General features: G+C 40.9%; 1 protein-coding gene across 5 annotated transcripts in view; it reads right to left on the reverse strand.

Moving 5' to 3' along the window:
• UBN2 (ubinuclein 2) overlaps nt 1-13,874 on the reverse strand; it is a 52,496-nt gene extending 38,622 nt beyond the window's left edge. For all 5 annotated transcript variants that reach the window (XR_007202987.1, XR_007202983.1, XR_007202985.1 and 2 more), the window contains exons 1-3: nt 13,439-13,874; nt 9,244-9,336; nt 3,515-3,616 (exon numbers count right to left, since the gene is read on the reverse strand). Coding sequence is in view for 1 of the 5 variants with exons in the window: in XM_048300388.1 (XP_048156345.1) it covers nt 3,515-3,616; nt 9,244-9,336; nt 13,439-13,858 (615 nt within the window). In the remaining 4 variants the exon portion in view is untranslated. The remainder of the gene's footprint in view (nt 1-3,514; nt 3,617-9,243; nt 9,337-13,438) is intronic.
• Between the last annotated feature and the right edge of the window lie 7,229 nt (nt 13,875-21,103).

Here is a 21,103-nt window from a genome sequence, read left to right on the forward strand (position 1 = left end):
ATCATGACACAGAATTTTTGCAGAGACCAAGCCCTTAAATTATGGAAAGTATTCTAGAGAACCCAGATAGAAAAAGAGCAATGCTTTTAACACTGTGTCCAGAGTTACTAAAACCAACACAAAATCTTTGAAAGGTTGTCTTCTAAGATGATCTGAGCTCTTGAGGCAAGATGTAGCTAAAGAAAAGCAAGTTCTTCCTTTAAGCTGAAGTACCTGTTCTGGAGAAACTTTCCACGTATGAGAAACCATTGACAGGCTGGTTTTCTCTAGTGAGCAGCACAGGACTCTTTACATCGGTGTTTACAAGGCTACTGTGGAACCACGAATATAACAGACTAGGTCAAATATTTACACAGGGGCCTGGGTGTCTGAAGAACTGAACTACCTGCTTCCCACTGCTCTTGGCATTCACATTTTGCTTCAATTCCTGCCAGTGTGGCTACCTGGTATCACTGCTTCAAAAGACACAGCTTACAGATTTCTAGGTCGATGGTTCTTTTTCTATAGTCACCTACTTGGAACAGGGGAAGTATTTGGTTTAGATATCCAAGCCTTGTTACCTCCGAGTAAGAGAAAACAGTGTAAGTTTTCATTAACACCACATATTATTTTAAATTCCCCTCTTCTATACTGCATAGAAGAAAGCTCAGAGAGCAGTGTGTTCCCTTGCAGTCTCTGGCTATATAAAGCTTACATTACAAGGAAGGTATTCAACCAACCAAATAATCAGAGGTCATCACAAGAGCAAGTAAGTAATCAGCCTGATCTGGCTGGACACGCACGTGCGTGCAGGAAAAATAGAATGGGTGAAAAATTCTACAGGCATTCCATTCCACAAAGAATGTGGTTCTGGGCAGCTTACACTACAGCAAAACCTATTTTCTACATCAAAGCAGTGGAAACACTGAGGAGGGACAGCTTTCTTTGCATGTTATGGACACTTTGTGTAGGTCCATTAAGATAAGCAAAGATTAGGACTATCAGACTAACCCCTACAGAGCAGTTAGAAACAATAGTAAGATGGTCTTGATTTACTTTTTTTACTGGAATTATCACAATCCACTGACTACAGTCAAAATGCTCAACTCAAGAACAGCTACTCATATAGATTTCCTGCTTGCCTGCAAATGCATTTACCTCAAAATCTGTTTTTAGAAGGAAAATATCTCTAAAGCTATGGAATAAATCTGTTTCAGTGCCAAAGAGCTCAGTGTTTCTTTCACAACTGTGACAAGAAAAAGGACTAAAATTCTGAGGAAGATTTAATTTTTTTTTTTTTTTGGGGCATAGACACAAGCTAATCCTAGAGCAATTAAAGAGGCACTCATTCACTTTTCAAGTATTTGTGCCCAGGATATTATAGCTTTTTATGTGTAAGAGTGTGTCTTCTAAAAAGAAGTCCAGCCTGGGCTTGGCTCTGACACATCTCAGGATACACAGCAATTTCACAGCTGCCCACACAGAAGATGAGCAAGCCAGACATGTAGATTTTCTTTCTGAACATTTCTCTTGCGTCCAAGATAGAATGATGGAATTAGAGGTTTTGCTGGACTTTAACTCCTACATTACAGGACTCTTAAGCTCTGCAACAGCAACTTGGACTGCAGCTGGCACGCTATTTTTTTTCTTGTTTTCTGTATAAAAATGGGGATAAAAGCAAAACAGAGATGGTCTCTCACTAGTCCGTATTCGGCATAATGATTTGTTGAGGAGAGCAATCTTTAGAGAATACACCATTCTCTCCAATAGCTTCCACAGCTAGCACATGATGCAACCATCTGGTCCTCTAACAACTGCCTTTTGTACATTTTGCAAGGACTCTGGCAAGAGATAGAAGTAAATGCTCCTGCAAATCTACCAGATCTGCTGCTGGTAGCACCACCAGTGCTGGAAGGAGGCACAATATGCTAAGTATTAATACACCAGACTCGTACCTTGACAGAGACCTGTGCTATAAGTACTGCAAGTGTTCCAAATCTCCCATCAGATCTGTGATAGGTCACAGTAAATCCAGGAAAACCAAGCCAGAACTTGGGTTGAGTATCATAAAGTTTCAAAAGCTAAGATGATGAACTTAAGCAACAGTAAGAAATCAGATAAAGCTATAGGCTTAAGTGGTTTCTCAGCAGAAAAGAAGCACACCTGTTCCTACCAAACTAGAGACTAGAATCTGACCTTTGGAAAAGGCATATGAAGGCCTAGACCCCAATACTGTTCCAGCAGCACAACCAAAACTTGTGGGATAATGATAGGACAGTTTAATATTGGCAGGTTCAAGTAAAATTTTCATCTAGACCAAGAAAAATGACAAACTAATATAAGTTACAATAAACACCTTACAACAAACTCTCTCTTCACACAGCTTCAGACCTACTTCAAAAACTACCAATGCACATAGATGAACTCAGCCTGCCATGCCCTGTGGGTAACTGCTGAACTTTTTCTCAAAAAGGTATCAGCTCTGCAGACACTTTCTGTGCACCTCACACAGGTCATAGGATCACTCATTGCAACATCTACATGCTAGAAACCTCACAGCTCAGTTTACAGCTCTTTACTGTGAAGTTTTAGAACTTAAATGCAGGCTTAACATAACGTAATGCTAAGCAATGCACTTATGTACTTTTCTTACTCTTTTCTCACAACTCCTTTTCACAATCTCTTCTCTCCCACTCAGAATTCCAGCTCCCTCCTCCTCACAGCAGATCATTGCTGCTTTGTCCAGTGTCACTCAGCACCGGAAGAAACAGAAGGCTGGCAAGTGACAGCTATTATTTGTGGGGTTTTTTCTTACTTGACTAAACTGTACACCTACTTCTTTCTGACACTTAATAAAGAAGAATTATAGGAGGTTTCTGAGCTTTTAGATCATCCACTCTTTTTTCTAAGCTTTTTCCTCATTTTCATAATTTCATATATCACCTCTAAGATATCTTCAAATGCCCTCTTAAAACCTTCCGATATCCTTGATACTGCCTGCACCAAACTAGTATGGTTTTTTTTTTACCTCAAGATGTACTTTCATTTCTGAAAAATATTCAAAGTAAGCAGTAATATCCTGCTGCTTAACCTGTTTTGTCTCAAATTTTTCAGACATTCAGTCAATGTTTAGAGTAACCATCCTATTCTTACTGGTTCTTAAGAAGAAAATAGCTTCCTGATCTAATGCAGGAAATCTAATGCCAGTAACCCACTAATAATCCAGAGAGCTAGTACAAGAAACTAAACAGAGCCAGTGTAATTTCAGTCAACAGTAAATGAAGCACACAAAAATATTTTAATTTCTAAAGCTGGAAAATTATTTGATCTTGGAATGGCTTCTTTAATTCTTCAGTGCATAATATCTTGAATAAGACTACCTATACAATAATTCATTGGTCTCCCAAAGTAGGATGCCCTTTGTATTTACATCAGTTATAGACAGGTACAAAGTATTTTCCCTTACCTTTCTTCTCTGTTGAAAAGATAAAGCACTGTCTCATGATTTCTTGCTGCTTTGATGAGGCTTACTTACCGCTTCAGAATTATCAATGAAAGGGTCCGTTTCATCGTAGCCATAACCTATATCGATTAAATCCTGCAGGCGATCTTTCCGATGTTTATGTGGCTTTCCACCCTGAAAACAAAGCAACTGTTACATCACTTAGAAAACATGGAAGCAATGTACTAAAGCCTACAAAGCATAAGGCATTGGAGGAATAGCCATTCAAGGAATTAGCAGTTTTGCTTTCTTGAATGCTTCCTTGAAGATGGTCTAGATGACTAATGAAAACTTCCACATGTGGATGCATTCTGGCAAACACGCCTCACCAGAATCATCCCTGAAAGGCAGTCACTAGCTACCTTTTTCTGCAAGACCAAGATCTTTCTCGCATTTCCTATTTGGAGATGTTTCCCTGTCCTATGGTTTTAAAGCATAGTGATAGAAGGGCTGGGATAATTCAGAAAGTGTTAAGGTTTTCAGTATGTTACAGGGTCATTACAAGGGAAAATACTGATAGCCCAGCATTCAGTAAAGTGTTTCCCTACACAAGATGGGTTAATTCTCTATAGCACATAAAAAGTTGAGTTTTAAAACACAAAATGTTACTTGATTATTAAAGCCAGAAGCTGCATCACAAACTATGGATGGGTTCACTTATCTCCAGGAGACAGTAAAATTGATTTTAATCTGTAAGTATTTTTTTCATGTGGAAATTTCATTGTTAAGTCACGTAAAGACTCACAGCCAGCTCAAATAATCAGGAAATCTAAACTTAAAAGTTACACAAAAATCTTCTTAATATCTAAGGCCTAGTTTTCTAGCTCACATATATTGTCAAAATCATCAATAAAAGTCTTAAAAGATAAAATTCCCAAAAAAGCACTGCCCTCATTAAAATGGCAACTTCCATGAATTCAAGACTTGCTCCTGTCTGCAAACTTCTCTGCCTGCACCCTACAGCTCTGAGCATTCTTAGAGCAAGTGAGTCTTTCTAGCTGTGACATCCAAATATCACAGTGCACTTATTATGAGAATGCAGATGCTGTTCAAAGGTGGTTTCACTCTTGCTCTTTTATGAGAGGTGTAAGCATCTGAGCACCTCTATTTTATCAACATTTTGAGAGAATGCAAGTTTGTAACAAAGTAAAGCACCTGCTCTTGCAAACAAGAATCTCTCACATATACTTAAATAAACAAATGCAATAGTCCTAGGAGAAAAACCTCAAAAGTGAGTTCTGTTTTTAATTCACATTTCCAAGCTACACTCCAAGCTAAGTATTCCTATCAGTCCTATCATCTCCTACAGTCACTCATCTGGAAAAACATGTGAATGACTGCACATTTCCAAAATATGCCGTACTTTTAAAAAAAAAAAAAAGTTTGCATGAGATGGATGAGAGAAGAAAAAAAGTTAGAAGAAGGCAGCACTTTAAAATTCTGATTAAACTCCAGTGCAAAAGCTTAATAATTCATGATTCTGACTTAGGTGCCAGCAGGCTAAGAGTACTTCATAAACCATACTTCACCTGTACTGATGTCGCTAATGTGTAATGCAATCCATCTCTGTACTACATATCTTGCTAGTAACCATCAACATTGTTGTTTACTAGTCTAAAATCTTTTTGCATCAATGGTTATCCTATGATTCTATGATTTCAGTATAACACAAGGGCAGTAAAAAAAATTTTACATTTCCAATATATTCTAACTGCCTGATAGTCAGAAAACCAGATACAGAACAAAAGTAGTAACAACAACAAAAAAGCCTTATAATGGCTGAATGAACAAAAGCAGTCTTAAAATAGTACCTTATTCAGACACATGAAAATATCTGAACCACTGTGTGTATAATTAAGAGATTTTCCTTCAGACCTGGCTCTAACCCATTATGTTTAAGGAACTGTGTTGAGAGTTCATATGATCAAGATGTTAAGGATGCAAAACTATGGCAGAAGAATGAAGGGATTATCTGTGTCAGTATCCACCATGCAGCACTTCAGGGAACTTACACCACTGCAGCTTTCCTCCACCCTTTTTGTCCCAGAACATAAGTAGTCACAGTACTAGAGCAAATTAAGGTGTCTAGTTCCTGAAGCTGCAAATACCACTCATGCAAGTATTTAAAAATCCAAAGATGACTTCAAGATATTAACTGCACCATGTAACCTTGGGTTTAAACAACCTTTGCTCAACAGGACTAGAAGGTGGGTGGCAAATACAATGCCAATACCTGAAGGATCTTAGAAGGGCCACAGCAGAATCTATAAACCAGTAAACCAGGTCTTTATACTGGGTAAGTTAATGAAAGCTATAAACAACAGAACCAGCAGCCACAAGAATATACAAAGCAGGAAGGAATGTTGGTAGAAAAAACTATTTCAACTACTTGAAAAAAGGTCCAAAGATCCTTAGAGACAAGAAACTGTCATGAGATAAGGAAGGTCCACTTAAACTGATGTCTGATCTACAACTAGGAAAGAAAGGGTAAGAATAGGTATCTCATTTTGGCAAAGAAAGTGATCAGTAAAATGACTATGGTGTATGCATTCATTCACCTTTAGAACTAACAGAGCAGGTAAAGAGTTGGGGAAGGGAAGGGGTCTAAGATGACAATTTACTGAGGAGAGTAAAGGAAAAAGACAACTGAAGAATCACTGAAAGACCTCACAGTTGCTCTGAATTTAGTATGATGAATAGGCAGTTGAATTCAGTATCAATAAAGCAAGGTAATCCACACAAAGTAAGTACAACCTAAGCAAAAAAAAAAAACCAAACCAAACAAACCCTACAGTTCTGACATTTGCTTAATCAAGAATGGTCCAAAAAGTACGAGTTGGAACTTACTTAAAAAAAAGGAACAGAGACTCAAACCAGAAGTCATCACTATAACACTGACAAATCAGGGCATCATACCATTAATATCCTTTAATTTAAAAAACGAAATTAGAACAAAAAAAGGGAATAGTAAATCAACAAGGATGTTTAAATGTAAAAAATACCACTTCCATACAATAACAATGTTAAGACACTACAGCTGGAGAACAGAAGGGCTGGATTTAGATGATAACACGAAAATCACATGCAATGTGCAGAAGAACTGGAAGTATTTCTCTTTTTCTTACAATACAGAAACAGTGGAGCACTAGGTGAACTCATCAGGGTTAAACACAAAGTGTGGGCTTGTATGACAGTCATCATGGTACTCTGGTGCTGTGGAACACAGAAATCCAGTAATGATCTGGTAGATTTCTGGCAGAAAGTGATAAAAGACTGAACATGTAACCTTTGGCCTTGAGAAAAATGAGGACACAACACAGACTGCCAGACAGGCACAGTGAAGTAATGTCAATGCACTCTTGCTCTAGTACACTTTCGAGATTCCACTAGTGGCAGAGACTATGCTACCATCCCTTAGATGAATCTTCATTTTGATCCAAGATAAATTCTTATGTATGTACAATATTGTCCAAGGTTCAGTATCATGTGCTCACAACAGTGATTTTATCTAGAGAATAAGAGCAATCAAAGCAATGAAAATGGGAAGCCTTCAGAGCAGATTTTTTATGCTGGTGTTCAGTATGTGCAGCAATTACAGGAAAGTTCTGAATAATCAAGTAAACAAATGGTACATTATGCACCGTGTTTTACAAAAATGCACTGATTCATAGGCTTTTCTTAGCAAAATACATCAAATAGTGTAGTAATTTGGTTATGAGTACAGGAACTTATCTGAAAAGAAGTAAAAAGTCTTCAGGGCAGACTGTTCTTTGTGCGTTTTCCAGAAGTACTGCCACACGTTATGACTAAAAACATTGTTTGACTACATTTTAAAACAGGTATCTTAGGTAAGTAATACCTAATTAGTTAGAGGAGGATATAGTACTTCCTGCAAACCTGAAAAAAACCTCTCTATTTTTTTCCTCATACAACCAGTGATTACTTTGACACTAAAGCACTGTTAAGGAGTGTTACGATGTAGCTCCAGCTAACAAGATTATCCTGCAGCTACTAGCTCACTTGAGAATGAGTATCTATCTACTACATGGGATCCCTACTCCAGTTAAAGCTAAGGAGTGAATGTCTCACCACAAGAGGCAGAAGATGGCTGGATGCTGTCAGAACATGAGCAATTGTACTGAGTCAGTGTACAAAGATGCAATTTCTCTGAGCATGGATGGCAAGTAGAGGCTGATGGCTCTTATATTGGAAGAGAAGGGACAGGGAGTATCTAACACAAGGAATCTAAATCCCTCCACCCTTCATGCTTAGTGACTCTAACCTAGTATGTGGTTCTTTATATAGAAGACATTCCCTTTCATGGGAATGGAAGGGACGAAAGGCAAGTCAGAGAATGAAAGAGAAGGAATCAGAAGTGCAAGTTGTAATGAAGATGCAAGTGCACCATGAATTTAAACTGTTGAAAATTGTAACTTTTTGTTACCTACTGCTTTCTAATGGTTAAGGGCAGCCATTTGCCTCTTTCTGTGACTACTGAACATTGAACTCTTAGGTTTTCTTAAGTCTAATAACATATTTTGTCCATAAAAGTACATGTTCAGCTTTGATGTACACAAACATATACGTAAAATTAGATTACTTCCACTACCACTCCCTCCTACATATATTGCTTTACATGCTAACATTGACTTTCACCTACTGTAGTTAAGCAACTTGTTTCAGACATAAAATCCTTAACCTGTGCAGTGGAAATGAGTTTTCTAAAAAAGTACGGTAGAAACAGTTTTCTCTCACATTCAAAAAATTATTTATCATTGAAATTAAAGGCAAACAGCATTTTGGAACAGCCTTCTCAATTCGTATTGGAGAATGATTCTTTTCAGTTTAAGGATTAATTTTGTTATGTATCACAGCTAACATGCCTTGAAATAGTAATTACTTCTGCAGAATGTATAGACTGGGCACTTAGAAAAATCTGCCTTTGCCAGAAAAAAAATCCAAATAAATCAGACATAAAAGATTTTAATATGTACACTAATAGCAAAAGATACAAATGACTGCTCTTGTTTCCCTTCTTTATTCTTGAGGCATTCTATTAGTAATCCAGAATATCAACATGCCCCAGCATGATGATGAGCTCTGATTGCCAGCTCAGACTTAATCACCCAACCCTACCCATACGAATTCTTAAAGACCTGTTTGGGTGTGGTTTTTGTCAACATTTTCTGATTTCTACCTTCATTTTCTAGTGAAAGCCTCTTAATGTTACTAGCCAGTGTTGTTCAAGTCACTCACACTACATTTTCAGGAGCCAGTAGATACCTTTAGGCAGCTGGCAGCTACAAGACATTCATCGAGCAATGACTTACTATTTAACAAATAACTTCCTATGGAAACATTCCAAACTAGTCAGGAATTCATCAAGACTCATCAGTATTTAGCCCAAAGAGAAGAGCTGTTCAATAGTGCACAACAGCATTACATAAAAATTCTTTCCTCCAGCGCAGCATAGAGCATGAATATTGACCCGCTCCTATGACCAAGTTGTATTTATATAGGAAGCTTTTCCAAGAATAGCTTCACAAGCTATAACATCTATAGACAAATCTATTTAGCAGACTTGTGGGATAAGCTTGTGGCAGCTTCAAGGTACTTAAATGAAATACAGTGAGACAGTCATCTCTGAAATGTACAGAAATCATATGACACTACATTAGCAGCCTTATTCAGGAAAAAAACCCCAGCATTGTCTGTTATCACTCTTAAATATTTGTATATTTTAGCAAAGTGCAGTAACTCACGTATTTTGCCTCGAACTTCTTGGCAAGCATTTCTACTTCATGTCGCTCACGTTGTTCATCATTAAATGGATCCTCTAAATGAACTGATTTCTTCTGAAAAATGCAAAAGTTACACATTCATTCCATAAGAAACACAGAGTGCATCTCAAAGCCTATTAAATGTCAAAAAAGAATACTCTGATGACTAAGTAGTCAGAATTTATGCTTAATCTCTAAAAAGTACTTTGATCATTGAATTATCATCTAGCTACTTTTCTTCTGATGAGAATAAAACCAGAAGAGTTAAGAGAAATACTCAGATTTGTATTTTCCAAAGCATTCCACTACAACCTCAACTAAAAGTGTAAGCATAAGAGAGAATTATGGCCATTTGAGGTTAGAAAGAACTCTCTCTAATCACAACTTCTTTTACCTCTCCTTCCACCGGTCCCTCTAACAGGTGTTATGATTCTTCTAGATACAACAGACAAGATGCACCTAGTGTGCTAACCAGGAGGGAAGCAGCCAGAAAACTAAAAAGCTCAGTAAATTATAACCATTATTAATGTAATTGTTTTATCTAAAGAAAAAAAATTACAGTGCAAGAGTTAATTTCAGTGATCATAACTATGTTAGTCACAAGAGAGATTTAATATTCCAGCTATACAAATAAGTAGGGAGTATTCCTCCCCCAATTTTTTGTTTTATTTTTTTCGAAAGAGGCTTTCACGAAGACAAAGTCAATGAACAGGGTATACACAGTGCTTTTGGTTGTTTTAATAAGTGATAGCGGAAAAACAGGGCTGCCTCCTTCAAATCGGAGTTCACATAAATACAGTAATTGCTGGAAGGAGGAAGGTACCAGGTTGCTAAAATAGAGTGGAATGGAATTCCATTCTGCAGAACTCTATGGATGGCAACTAATTTTACTGCATGTGGACTACTCACCAATGAATAAATGAACAGTTATGAAGAATAAAACCCACTAAGTTCAGAAAAGCAAGATCCTTCCTCCATAGTATGAAAAGCCAGTATATTGACTAACTGGTGACCAAACTAGCTCAGTAGTATCAAGACCAATGTAATGAGGAAGGTAAGCTAAGCAAAACTGCAAACACCACATAATTATAATACATTTTCCAGACCGAGTATTTAGAGAAAAAATTAATAGAGGCTATAGTTACTCCTGAAACATAAATTAAAGCCATGTACATATTTCCTGCGGACACAACTAAATATAAAATACTGCTCAATTAATGAAATACCATTTTCTCTATTTTTAGCTGGGAAAAGCTATTCCTCATCTTCTGCTAGGCATATGTGGCTGTTTTCTAACTGTGAAGTGAGAAAAGGTTGAGCCTAAAGATAAAGCAAAACTTAGTACTTAAGTGTTAACTTGCCTCTCTCCATCAAACACTCAAAGCTGCAGCTGACTATCCATTTGATTAGTTAAGCACTACTGAAAACTCAAATTCAAGCAAATTTTAGTTTTGACTATTTCTAAGGGATGAATGACTCTCAGACTAAGACATTACTACCTCAGCACCTTTAGAGCCTGTTCAACAGAAGCCAACTTGAGCTTCTGGCTCATCCACTTTGACTTGGGCTTTATGCACCAAGCCTCAATTACCCCAAAAAGAAATGGGAGCGCACTTTCACTTCCACCAGCATTTAAGAGGCAAATAAACCCTTCAACCACACTAACTTATTACTCACATCCAAAACTTTACATAATTCCTCCCAAAAGATGAACTAACTCTACAAACAACCCTATTAAAGGACAAGGACAGCACAAGTTTTTAAAATAAACATTTCTACTATCTTCTGATTCAGCATAGGAACCCAAATTTGGAATAAAAAAAGGAGATAAGTTGCACTGCCAAATCAGTTTTGGGATTCTCTATCATTTCGTTATTATATAACTATTATTATCATGGCCTATTAAAGCCATATTTAAAGTCATTCCTGTGCACCAGTCCTTGCCTTCCCAGACCTGCCATCCTTTGGTTGCTACAGTTGCAAGAATACTACAAGATAGAAAGGCAAGCTCCTGATTTTGTAATGTTAAACTTTAATGGGAAATGTCATAAAAAAGTTGAGCAGCTTCTTATAAGGGAGGAATCAACAACAGCTTCCAGAAAACCAAATCAATCGTCACCCTACAGAAAGTTTGCATAATAAAAATGAAGTATCTGAACTGTTAGTTTTAAATTGAAACATTACTAAAACAACAAATTTTGAAATCTAATACTCCCCTGAAAACTACAACATTAACTGCCAATTAGTTACTACCTACTTTGAAAAAGCAAATCTCAAAATTTTAAATCTTCCCTAATATTAGAGTAGCTTTTCCAACTTCTACCATATAGCAAGCAAGAAATGAAACTGACAGCCAAGAATACATCAGGTTTTAAACACGAATTAAAAGTCCAGAATCACTTCAGAAGGATCATAATTTATGACACTGTTTTACATAGTAAATCAGCTGATTATTCCACAGCCCAGTAACAGAAGGGCCATTATGATTCATTCATTTTCATTTGGAGTCTACAGAGCTGAAAAATATACAAAGTTTCTTATAAAGCATTTCTATCACTGTCTCTACCTTAGAAGCAGTCTCTGATCCCAATTGTACCAAAATCCCCTAAATCAATGCTCTCCCGCCCGCAGGAAACATGGAATTTGCATCAGAACTACATCAGAAAGAGCCATTTCTCCCTGATTATGTGATTAAGATACTGGCAACCTACAGAATAAAAGGCAGGTATGGAACTAGGAACTGCCAAAGGGAAAAGTCAGCCTCCAAGTACTGAACCACTTCTAAACACTAACACAATCTTCACCTTCATAGAACTGCTCAGAAAGATTTCACTTCAGAGAGCACCATGATTATGCTACACTAATTCTGAGGAGTCATAACTGGCACTGTTTGCCCACAACAAAGCTGTAGGACAGGATGAACAGAAGGAACCTTTTAACTTGCATAACAAGATCTCAGAGGGATTAAAATCAGTTACTGATTTTTCTGTCTTCCACATTTGAACACAATCCAGTGTGTACATTCCTCCTGCTGGAGAAAAAGTGAGCAGTCCGCTAAGTATAGTTACAGCATCGTCATTGCCTAGAAACACTTTGGTTCATACGAAAAGTTTCAACCATATTCGAGTTTGTGCTGGATGTAAAAATCCCATGGCAGTATCAATACTGGTATTTGATACTTGCTTTTATCACTAGATCTACCACAACTTTCTTAGTAGTAGTTACTTACTTGCCCTCTGCCTTTTCCCGTAAGAGACAAGCTTTCTCTAGAATTGTGTACTGGAATTAAGAGAAGCCACAACTATTTAAATCAAGTACAACTTCACTGGTGTCCTCAACTAAGAATGAGCAGCTCAGGTGTAACCAGCTTAAGGACACGCGTCTCTCCTTCCCAGTTGGAACAGTGGGCCCTGTTGATTGGCTAATGCTGCTTACTTCCTAAAGTTGTCTGCAGGAGCTTTGTCCTTAAAAACAAAGTAGTTCAAGTACCAAACATTTTCTGCTTGTGAGGAACGGGGAAAGGAAGAGCACTTTGGTTTTTTTTCTTGAATTAAGTTCTCAACACATACAGGTGTGGTTACCGGTTCAACATTAACTCTCATTTATCCCTGTCCCCTCCAAGACTAGAAAAACTCCTCTGCAAGTCTGCTAATGCTCACTTGACTGCTTCTCAAGGCTTGTAGCAGAGCCGGGCTTTCTTTATTTACTTGCACACAGCCTAGGGACAACCCGGAATACAGACCGGCATGGTCAGAGTTTCGTCCAGCTGCCGGTGAAGAGCTCCCAGGCAGGGAGGATGCAACACACAGCTCCCCGAGCACGGAAGGGGAGCGGCAGGGAGGTGAGCCGGGGTAAGCGGGACACAAGACAGTGGCGCTCCTCCGCCTCAGCCCGCAGCAAAGGCCAGGAGCTCTTGGCCAGCTCAGGGACAAGTGGGAAGCCTCCCCTTCCCCCCACGGGCATAGGCGCAGCCTCAGCGATGGCGAGGCTGCCGGACTTCCCTCCAGGACACCGCCCCTCCCGCCGTACCGGGACCACCCCCGAGCAGCACGGGGTAACCGATAACACTATCAGCAAGGCCGAGGCCGCCGGCACCCCAGAGGAGGAGGAGGAGGAAGCGCGGCGGAGCCCGTGCCGGCGGGAGGGGAGGGAAGGAAGGGAAGGGGAGGTCCCGTACCCGCGAGTCCCCGCACAGCAGCAGCTCCGGGTAGCTGAACTCCACGCAGCCCTCCTCGGTGGGGTCCTTCAGCACCACCTCCAGGCGGACCGTCTGGCGGAGCGGGAGCGCCTCCCGCGGCGGCGGCGGCTCCTGCCGCCCGCTCTGGCGCGGCGGCGGCGGCAGCGGTGGCGGCTCGGGCCGGGGGGGCTCCCGTTGCGGCGGCTGCTCGGGCCGGCCGGCGTCGCGGGGCGGCTCCGGGCGGGCGGCGCTGTCGCTGGCTGGCTCGTGCGGCGGCGGCTCCGGCGGTGGCGCCTCACGGCTCGCCGGAGGTGGCTCCGGGTCGCGGCCCGCCGGCTCCCGCTCCAGCGCCGGGCTCTCGCCCTCGCGGCGCCGCACGGGTGACAGGCTAATGAACGGCACCCGGCGCGGCTCCGCCATCCTCCGCCGCCGCCCCCCCCCCCCCGCCCGCCGTCCGCCGGCCCCCGCCTCACACGTTCGGTGACACCGCTCTCCGCGCTCCCTCCCACCGGCCCCGGCTCCTCCCTCTCCCTCCTCCCCGCTCCGCCGCCCGGTCGGAGCTACCCCTACGTTCTCCTCGCCGCCCCCGCCATCTTGGCGCCCCCCCACATAAATAGAGTAGCCCCGCAGCCCGCGCAGGCGCAGCCGGGCCCGCGTCGCTGCTGTTATTGCTCAGCTTCCCCCGGACGTCAGCGCGGCCGCCACCGCCCACACGCCGCGGGCGCCGGGCCCGCCCCCGGTTGCCGGGGCGATGCGCACGCCGAGCCCGCGGCCGTGGGGGCTGCGCAGCGCTCGTCCTCCCGGGGCAGCGTAGGGAGGCTGCGGGCCTGCTGAGGGGAAGGTCCGCTGAGGTCCCTAGAAGTCGGCGGCTGCGGGTCAGTCACCAGAGAAAAGCCGCCCGTGCGGGGAGAGCGGCCGTTCCCAGCCGGAACGGCGCGGACGCACCGTGTCTCGGTGGCATCAGCCCACGCTGAGTGGAACAGCAAGAGGACATCGGGGTTTGACAAAACCGTGCCGTACGGGGTTGATCGCAGCCTGTTCCTACAGAACAGCAGCCACTGCCTGGGGTGCCGGTCTGCCCTGGGGGGACAGGGAGCTTGTTCAGCGGCCATGCCTGGTCTGTAGAGTACCAGCTCTGGCTGCAGGGAGCAGTTGTGGATTGTTGGAAAAGAGCTGTTAGAGAGAGAGGGGACAACGCAAGGAAGGCAGGGTTTGAGCAGCAGCGAGACTTCCCTCATGAGCAGGAGCTGCCTGCAAATACTGCAAGTGTTTCAGTCTGTCACCACCTACTTTGACAGACTGATGGCTGGTATTTCCAGATGGAAGCATGCCACCAAGGCAATGTGAAGTTTCAGGAAGCTTATGAACATCATGAGCATTGTATTCTCTAGCTTCATTGGAGCAGAGAAAAAGACATTACCATTTTTGGGGCATATTTTCAGTCTCAGAAATACTAGGTAGGAGTGGGTTTATTCTCCTTTAAAAAATGTACTCACGCAAAGCAAACAATTTACATCTGTCTATTATTTTGGATTGATGCCTTAAGAGGCCTCCTAGAAACAGAGACTAGACAGGAGTAAGGGAATAAAAGTAGGTATTTATTTGAAAGGCCTTCAAAGGTACGCCCTGGGGAGCTAGAGGCTACTGCCAAGATGGACCCCAAGATGGATGACAGGTCATGAGTTCTTCACACTTTTATAGGTTTGGTTCATTTGCATAGCAGGGTTAATTCTCCAATTAAAGCTTCAGTTTAATGATGTAATTTCCCCTCCGCTTTTCCCCCTTAGAGGCTCTTTGGTTTATACTTTTTGGGCCTAGGATGGTCTAGGTGTCCTTGAAGAGCAGGCCCGGAGAGGCTTTGTTATGTCTACCTAGCATGAGAGAGCAGATATTAACAGGCTACAAGAAACTTCAGAGTTACACACTAAGCAGTACAGGATTCGAAAAATATAAAAGTTAAAACCTAAGGCATCAGGATAATTATAACAGACTACTCTGTGCATCACATTACTCCACTTTTCAAATTGCATGCATCACTGTGCTTGATGTGTTCCTCTTGCATAGGAAGTCGTTTGACTTGACTTGTTAATTTCGTCTAGACTCCAGAGATCCGTGACACTAGAACAATGTTACTGAAAGTTATAACATCACTAACAGGGAATGGAGGGCATTCCAGAACACTGCTTGCAGCAGCCAAGTCACTGGAATGACTGACCTGATCTGAGAAATGTAAACTTTCCTTTTGAAGGTTGAAATTTTGTTGAGCTTTATAGTCTAAGGGACTTGTTTTATCTTAAAGCCTTGCATGTTGTGGTATGACTAGCAAGCTTGGTAGAGGTGGATGTATTCCTCAAATATGTTTTGACTTTCAGCATCATAATAATTCAGTAGTCGCACTTTTCTCCTGTTGAGAATTTCATACAGCTATCTGCTGATGCACATAATAGCCAATGTATTTCTGGATTCAAACTGAGTGAGCATCCCTAAGCTCCAGACCTGTGGACCCTGCCAGGAAGATTCTGATTCTCATCAAAGTTTCTGTGTCATCTATGCCATTAAATCCTGTGATGGTAAAAAGGGGGCTTTCCTCAGAAAAAGAGCAATTTATTGCACATTAAACAGAAATCTTATGTGGAAGTCACAGGCTCTTCTGCAGCTCTGCTGAACCTTGTTTTCGATTACCAGATGGGAGACCAGACCTTGAAATAAATACAAGAAGAATACAACAGGTAGTTTGTTCACAGATAATATATACTTCGATATATCCACGGAAAGTGATGAAGATAAGCTGTATTTTAAGTATCCATTGTAAAACTCCATTCTGTCTTTCAGTCCCCTAAGATATAGGGGACTATATTCAGAAGTAATCAATGGAGGGCAGGTACTCCACAAGAAAATTAGTTTTACAAGTATCTGAATCCAGTGCTTCATATTGTTTTTTAGTGTAGATACACCTGGAAGCACATCTTGGTCAGATTTTTAACATGCTTTTTAAGTAGGAAAAAAATAAGCTGGAAAGGAACAATAATCATCTGACCCATGGTAGGGTTACAGAGAAAACCAGAAGTAGTTCTTGGAAAGAGTTTCAGGTGGCCATTTGTTCTGAGATTGCAGACCTTGATATTAGAAGCAGCCTTTCACATCTAAGGTTACTATGAAATAGTAATTAATATGCCCTCTCTTCCTTTCTCCTAGGAGTTTAATTAGACAAAGAAACCCTCGTATTTCCGTATTATCTAACCCCTATGCATCTTGGCATGCACATCGTATTTTTATAAGGCTTAGCACTTGTTTATGCAACTAGACAAACAGTAGTTCTGGATCTTTGAATTTAAAGTGAAGTTTGCTCTGGATCTGAGTATCTGAACTAAATCAGAAAGAAACTTGGCAGCGGATCCAAGCATAGTAGTTACTGGAATATGTTAATGTTACATTTGGTCCAAGACATTAGAACCACTCTGTGGATACAATATTGCTGCTAGCAAGAATATTGTATCCACACCACTCGGAAAAGAAAACAACCAAATTCACTACATCGTAAGCTCTCAAGAAATTTGGTTTTGAATACACCAGAAGAGTTCCAGGCTTGTGCTATTTCAAACAGCTTCAAGAGGAGTTAGATTTGTAATTTATCCATCTTTTTTTTTTCTGTTTTGCTACCTGTTTTGTTCTTTGGCATTTAAGCTCCATCCAGCAGGTATTGTTTGTACATAGTATAATGTGCTGCACTTGTCAGTGCAACACAAATAAAAACAATATAATTTCTAAAAAGTAATTAGAGATGTTTTGTCAGTTACTGTGCTTTCTGTCAGGATATGGCCATGCTAAAATAGTCCAACATAGAATACAGATTCCTTCCCTTTGTATGTAGTCTGAAGGACACAGAAAGGTACATTAAGAGTTTAAAAAAAAAAGTAACAACTGCACAAAGAAAGTAATTTTGAGGTGATATTGAAACTGCTTTTTATTTCACTGATGAAAGCCAGTATGAGTAGATCAGACAAACTGGATGCTTGGAACTACAGCCACATCAGTGAGTGGCAATTTCTTGACCTGACTTTGTTTCAAATACAGAAAACAACACAGACAGACCAACATACCACAGAGGCCTCTACCTTAGTGCAGGTGAGATCCTCCTGCTCTGCTTTGGGCTGGCTTCTCTGTCTGTAGCACTCTCATTCTTTTGGGCTGTTACTGTTGGTTGTGGTAGTCAGCTGTACCCTGTTTCATTCAGACCAGCGCTTGCTGCTCTCCTGGACCTCATGGAAGCCACTGTGCAGCTTCCTCTGGGCTGGACACCCCACAGCAGCAGGCCCAGGGTCCCATCGGAAAACAGAGCTGTCCTTATTACCAGTAGTATCTGTCTCTGGGGAGCTTGCTTTCAGCTTCCAAGGCTATTATTTTATTTCCACGAGCTATAAGCCTGTTGTCCTTGGATGGGAATGCAGGAGAAAACATGTTCTGCTTGTATAATAATATTACATAATAAGCTTAGGTGACATGGGAAGGCAGCTTATTCTTTTCTTAAGGTGAGCGCTGGGTTCTACATTAGAGGCAGCAGCTGTAGTGCCAACCAGGTCATACCAGGGGTAGTCACATCTCCATTACTCAAAAGTCTCCAAGACACTTCTACCAGGTTTAGGCTTGGTTGGTTTTTGTTTTGTTGTAGGTTTTGTGTGTGTGGGTTTTGGTTTGGGGTTTTTTTTTGTGAGAATATCCTCATTTACCATCGGCTGCTTCCTCACTATATCCTTGGTTTCTTACGGTCCAAGCACACATCTTGTTGATCCTTGTGGTACTTTCACTGAAACTGCTGCCACAGCAGCTGCAACTTCCATTGCTGTGTCAGGAGATGATACAGCTGCAGGTAGGTTGGTGTTTGTGTAGCTTTTACTAGAACTGCTGCTGCATCACAAGAATCCACTGCACCAACAACATGGCTAGCATTGCTGGTTTTCTGTTTAATGAGGATTTCTGAATTCAAGGGTGCTTTTTTTTTTTTTTTTAAACTTCTCTTCCCTCTTACAGCTTTACTAAATTGCTCCCTGCCAGATCCAGAATCAAAGAATAATATACCCGCTTTCTTTCCAAAATGAAACACCAATGCCCTTCATACAACTTGGAATACTGATTTATCTGCAGGATCCTTCCCCCTCATACTTTTATTACTGTTCTTTTAAGTAAAAATACTGTTTTCTGAAGAATATACCTCTAGCTTTCTCTCCTCAGGCACATGTATTTAAGAGCTGTTAGCAGCAGCTCCGCCACAGCCTTGAGAAGTCTGAAGAACACTTTTCAGTGAAGTAAACTGTTTGGAAGGACTGTAGGCAGGTAGAGAAATGCCAGATTCACTCTAGGAAGGCTGCGTGCATTAGCTTCAGGTAATTAGGATATCCTTTGACAGGGCAGTAATAATCATTTGTCACAATTTCAAGGCAGAGGAACTGTGATAATGAACTTTATCCCATACATTGGTATTTGCTCCCTGTGAACTGCTCAAACCTCACTTACTGGAGAATGTGAGCCTAAGAGAGACTTGGACTCCTCTCCAGAGCTTCAAGAAAAACTTTGAACAAACCTGATGAAACGTGCAAGGTTTCAATGTCAATAGGAAGTTTTAAGAATGGCAACAATTTTTATGCAAAAAGTAGTTACTGCTCTTGAAACTGGAAATGCTTTTTACCCTTAGAAGTGGATTTAGGTGCATCTTTTGCTCACTTGCTGAGATGAGGAGTGGTCTTCCAACACCATGTTGTGTGCCAGGACAACATAAATGGCATGACTGCGTATCTTGGACGTAGCTGATGAAAACAAAATGTTGGTTTTTATCTCATGTAAGCTAGAAATTAGGGCAAGTCTTCATGTGAAAGATGTAAAGGGATTTGCAGGAGGGGATATGTCATGGTAGTGTGAGTTCCTCAACCAAAGGTGGGGGTGTTAGGGTATCTATAATCTGTGCTGTTCAGAAGAATTTTCCAATGAGAAATTTAAAGCTGACACAAGTTCTGAATGCCTGGTGATTTTTATGCCCTACAGAACATTGTAACATTCTTTAAGCTAATAAATAGCATAAGACTGTTGACTTAGAGGAATCTCAGAGAAAATTCAAAGCCTCAAGTGCTCTGTTTAGATGGAGTAGCAAGTTAGGAAGAAAAAGCAGTGAGAGAAAAAAGAAAGAAGAACTGCATCCTTGCCAAGGAAGAGCAAGCTGCTTGGAGAAGCTACTGTGGGAACATCTTTTGAGCCTGGAGAGAAGATGAAATATTAAGACATTAAACATCAGCTCTTAAATAGGTGCATTTACCAAGCAGAACACGAGTCATTTGTTCCTTTGGATAATGGTAGCTAAATCAATTGTAAATAACAAGATAAGAACACTTTTCTAGTTACATCTTATTTTTTAATAATTGTTTCTGCTTCTGGTGTCAAGATTTCTTGTCAGAGCAAACATGCAACTTTTATCTTTAAGCTTTCCTAATGTTAAGGGTGAACTCAGTTGGGTTTGACAAGTAAGCTGTAAATTTCTACAGTAGTAATGATTGCAGGTGGTGTGTGGACTGTCTTAAATGACATTAATTTGGGGATGTCAGCCCCTGAGATGTTTTCTCTGCCAAGCAGTGAATCCCTAAGAAATTCCTCTTTGCAGGTTTAGTCTTTACTTTTCTAAGAAGGAAGAAAAAACAGAGGGGAAAAAGTTTAGTTACCTTCTAAGTGATCACAAGAAAATTAAAGCCACTGAATTACCAAAGTAACAAGCAATAGGACAAGATAAAGTTCACCTCAAATTGCACCAAAGGGGGTTTCAATTGGGTATTAGGAAAAATTTCTTCATCAAAAGGGTTGTCAAGCAATGAAACAGGCCACCCAGGAAAGTGGTTGAGTCACACTCCCTGGAGGTATTTAAGGGCCATGTAAATGTAGCATTTAGGGACATGGCTTAGCCAGGATACTTCTGAGTAAGTGATTGGATTCAACCTGAACGATTCAATGGTTCTTTAAAATAACCTTTTAGTTGAAATCCTGGATTTTTTTTTTTTTTTTGTAGATTAAAAGAATAGCAAGAAAGGTACATCAGAATTAAGCACAGAAGGGATTTTGTAGAGGTGTACCCAGTAATATGCACACACTAACACACACACACACACACACACTCACACACTTTTTTCATTAAAAATACAAGTATACAGAAAGGCAGCAGACTTCAATGAACTGGCAAAGAAACTTAAACTGAGGAGCATCTGCCTGCTACGTGTTGATTGTGACTGTCACTTAAACCCTACCTAAGCAGAGTTTAAAATTGAAGAGGAGCTGTCTTTGAAAATAACAGACTTCCTTAATGGTAGCTCTTTTATGATTCATAGCTGCTCATTTTAAAGTGTAAAAACACCTAGATGTTTACAGAGATTGAGAGGGATTATGTGCTCTGGGGAGTTGTCCCTCACTTTTTTTCTCATTTGCACCATTTCTTTAAAGATACTTTAAAGTATGGGATGCTTCTCTCCAGATGAAAAGCCTGTTCCATCAGGCCAGCACCCCTGGAGGCAGCCGAAGATTACCCGGCTGTCTGAAACTTTGGAGTCAGGTTATTGTCTTATCTCTGTATTGTTGTCTGCCGGTTTTATTCTCCCAATAGTAATGAAAGCCACACAAGGATATGAGTCATGA

This window comes from Corvus hawaiiensis, chromosome 4 (assembly GCF_020740725.1).
Source record: "Corvus hawaiiensis isolate bCorHaw1 chromosome 4, bCorHaw1.pri.cur, whole genome shotgun sequence".
NCBI lineage: Eukaryota > Metazoa > Chordata > Aves > Passeriformes > Corvidae > Corvus > Corvus hawaiiensis.